Here is a 4051-nt window from a genome sequence, read left to right on the forward strand (position 1 = left end):
GTGTTAAGCTAACTTTTAAATTCTCCTCTCTCACTTTCATCAGGAGGCTCTTTGGTTCTTCTTTGCTTTCTGCCATAAGGGTGGTGTCATCTGCATATCTAAGGTTATTGATATTTCTCCTGGCAATCTTGATTACAGCTTGCGCTTCATCCAGCCTTGGATTTCACATGATGTACTCTGCATATAAGTTACATAAGCAGGATGACAGTATACAGCCTTAACATACTCCTTTCCCGATTTGGAACCAGTCTGTTGTTCCATGTCCAGTTCTGTTGCTTCTTGACCTGCATACGGATTTCTCAGAGGCAGATTAGGTGGTCTGGTATTCCCATCTCTTGAAGAATTTTCCACAGTTTGTTGTGATCCACACAGTCAGAAGCTTTGGTATAGTCAATAAAGCAGAAGTAGATGTTTTTCTGGAACTCTCTTGCTTCTTCAATGTTCCAGCAGATGTTGGCAATTTGATCTCTGGTTCCTCTGCCTTTTCTAAATCCAGCTTGAACATCTGGAAGTTCACAGTTCATGTACTGTTGAAGCCTGGAGGATTTTGAGCATTACTTTGCTGGCATGTGAGTGCAATTATGTGGTAGTTTGAACATTCTTTGGCATTCCCTTTCTTTGGGATTGGAATGAAAACTGACCTTTTCCAGTCCTGTGGCCACTGCTGAGTTTTCCAAATTTGCTGGCATATTGAGTGTAGCACTTTCACAGCATCATCTTTTAGGATTTGAAATAGCTCAACTGGAATTCCATCGCTTCCACTTGCTTTGTTCGTAGTGATGCTTCTTAAGGCCCACTTGCCTTCTCACTCCAGGATGTCTCACTCTAGGTGAGTGAGCACACCTCGTGGTTATCTGGGTCATGAAGATCTTTTTTGTATAGTTCTTCTGTGTATTCTTGCCACCTGTTCTTAATATCTTCTCCTTCTGTTTGGTCCTTACTGTTTCCGTCCTTTATTGTGCCCATCTTTGCATGAAATGTTCCCTTGGTTTCTCTAATTTTCTTGAAGAGATCTCTAGTCTTTTCTGTTCTATTGTTTTCCTTTCTTTTTTTGCATTGATCACTGAGAAAGGCTTTCTTATCTCTCCTTTCTATTCTTTGGAACTTTGCATTCAAATGGGTATATCTTTCCTTTATCCTTTGCCTTTAGCTTCTCTTCTTTTCTCAGCTATTTGTAAGGCCTCCTCAGACAACCATTTTGCCTTTTTGCTTTTCTTTTTCTTGGGGATGGTCTTTATCACTGCCTCCTGCCTTCAATGTCATGAACCTCCATCCATAGTTCTTCAGGCACTGTATCAGATCTAATCCCTTGAATCTATTTGTCATTTCCACTGTATAATCATAAGGGATTTGATTTAGGTCATACCTGAATGGTCTAGTGGTTTTCCCTACTTTCTTCAATTTAAGTCTGAATTTGGTTATAAGGAGTTCATGATCTGAGCCACAGTCAGCTCCTGGTCTTGCTTTTGCTGACTGTGTAGAGTTTCTCCATCCTTGGCTGCAAAGAATATAATCAATCTGATTTTGCTGTTTACCATCTGGTGATGTCCATTTGTAGAGTCTTCTCTTTTGTTGTTGGAAGAGGGCACTTGCTATGACCAGTGTATTCTCTTGTCCCAGGGACAGGGAAGCCTGGTTGGGCTGCTGTCTATGGCGTCACACAGAGTTGGACATGACTGAAGCGACTTAGCAGCAGCAGCAGCCAGGTGTCTCTTGACTTCCTACTTTTGCATTCCAGTCCCCTATAATGAAAAGGACATCTTTTTTAGGTGTTAGTTCTAAAAGGTCTTGTAGGTCTTCATAGGACCATTCAACTTCAGCTTCTTGAGCATTACTGGTTGGGGCATAGGCTTGGATTACTGTGATATTGAATTGTTTGCCTTGAAACGAACAGAGATTATTCTGTTGTTTTTGGGATTGCATCCAAGTACTGCATTTTGGACTTTTTTTTCGACTATAAGTGCTACTCCATTTCTTCTAAGGGAAATGCTGTGTGTAGCTGTAGTTTACTGGGCTGAGAGACCCTTTTATAAGAAAAAGTCTGGATTCATGGTTTTAATATTTGAATGCCAACAGCTTTAAGTCTCCCTTCTACCCGTTCTCTCTCATGTCGGTCTCAAATAGATATGAAAATGACTGGAGAGAAGATGAAAAGGAGGCTGGTTTTGGGTTTCTTCATTGCTTGGGAGGAGGCTGGGGTGTGGGTTCCAGCTCCTGGTTTGAGCATCTGTCCACACCAAAGGAGGGAGCACTTGGGCTTTCTCAAGTGTCCTCTCTCTGAACTTGTTAGCTGTCAGCTTCCCTGTGGGTGAGACAACCACTACTGTCTATACTGTGTGAAGGCCAAGCCAGGCCAGATCTCTAGCTGTGGGTTTGAGTGTATTGTGCTTTGAAGAAAGGTAATCAGTGAGGAAAAAGAAGAATGAAATGAGAGAATGCCTTTATATCTATAAAATAGCTGACAAGTATGCTTTCAACACAGTTTTTTTAAACTTTTTATTTATGGCTGTGCTGGGTTTTTGTTGCTCTTCGTGGGCTTTCTCTAGTTCACAGTGAGCAGGGATTCTAATTGTGGTTGTTTCTCTTGTTGCAGAGCAGAAGCTTTAGGGTGTGTGGACTTCAGTAGTTGCAGCATGTGGACTCAGTAGTTGTGGCTCATGGACTCTAGAGCGAGCATTTAGTAGTTGTGGCACAAGGGCTTAGTTCCTCTGCAGTATGTGGAATCCTCCCAGACCAGAGATTGAACCCATGATGCAGATTCTTGCCCACTGTACCATGAGGGAATTCCCTTAAGACATTTCTGACAAATGTTTGACAAGGTGGCTATATGGATGGCCAACAGTCCTATGTCACCAGTATTTCCAGGGTGCTCAGGGGGAGGAAGCTCATTCATTTATAGGGTACTTGTCTTTGATCCTTTATATATCAACAGAATATAAGTCTGCTTTAGTGTGCATTATAATCCTTTGTTTTAAGGCCAATTAGAAGACTTATAATCACTAAGGAAAGACATTTGACTTTATCAGTTAAGAATAGCATTTAGGGCTTTGACTTGACTAATTTTTGTGTTAGAATTGTGAAACTGTTTTGAGAGCAGAAAGCATAAAAATTTCAATCTCAATAAGGATTGAGGCTAAACATTTTAAGTGCAGTTGGAGCTTGCAGCTATGTAAGATGCAGAATGGAATCATTTCCTGATTTCCATTGATATTGGTGAATTTCCAATGAATAAAATAAGTAGTAATAGGTTCCTGGATACAATTCTTGAAGAGCCACCAAGAGATCTAAAATCTCACTGAAACACTTTCCCATGATGCCTGTCTTATCTGTAGAATGATGAGGGTAGTGGTGTTCATTTTCTTCTTTGTGCTTTGTTTCCTACCATGATTGTGTACTACTTTCACACACCCTTTCATTTAAAATGCTGGACACATTTTTACTTTGAAAATTTTGATATTTTTATCTTTTAAATTTTCAGTAAATTTTGCAGATTTTCAGAAAAATGAAAGAACGTGAACATAATATACTTTTCATGTGATAATAAGTATTATGTCACTACTTCTTTTGCCCTATTCTGATTTACATATTCTTTTAAAAGCTGTTTGTATGCTTTTAGCCACATGATTTGTAGTTGCTTTGATGAATAATTGTTGTTTGTGGTTATTATATGGTAGGGATGGCTGAATGAAAAAAATGGTAATTCATCTCTACATAAATAAAAAAGCTGCTCTAGGTAAGTAATTAATGATTTATTTAAACAATGGCTCTTGACAGGTTCTGTTGCCAAAAACTTCTTCACCAAATCAAAACTTTCCATTCCAGAACTCTCCTATATATGGTAAGTACAATTAATGCTTTGTAGTTTCATACTGTTATCCATAGCTATCCCTTAGCTCCTACTTTTGCATTTTAAAGCAATAATGTTTTGAAGTTTTAAAAACAATGTGAGAATATGAATAGAACTTAAATTATTGTTGCTGTGAAGATTAAGTTATTATATGAAAAGTGCAATGAATAGTGTCTGGAATGTATTATTCACTATTTTGATCAT

The 4051-nt window shown here is 38.9% G+C and overlaps 1 protein-coding gene across 1 annotated transcript in view; it reads left to right on the forward strand.

Annotated features, from left to right (window-relative positions):
- The window catches only part of REPS2 (RALBP1 associated Eps domain containing 2), a 162226-nt gene that overhangs the window by 24760 nt on the left and 133415 nt on the right, over positions 1–4051 (forward strand). Inside the window, exon 3 of the mRNA XM_010842275.1 lies at positions 3775–3838. Within this exon, the coding sequence (XP_010840577.1) occupies positions 3775–3838 (64 nt within the window). The remainder of the gene's footprint in view (positions 1–3774; positions 3839–4051) is intronic.

The sequence above is a fragment of the Bison bison genome, unplaced genomic scaffold (genome assembly GCF_000754665.1).
Source record: "Bison bison bison isolate TAMUID 2011002044 unplaced genomic scaffold, Bison_UMD1.0 scf7180017864174, whole genome shotgun sequence".
Taxonomy (NCBI): domain Eukaryota; kingdom Metazoa; phylum Chordata; class Mammalia; order Artiodactyla; family Bovidae; genus Bison; species Bison bison.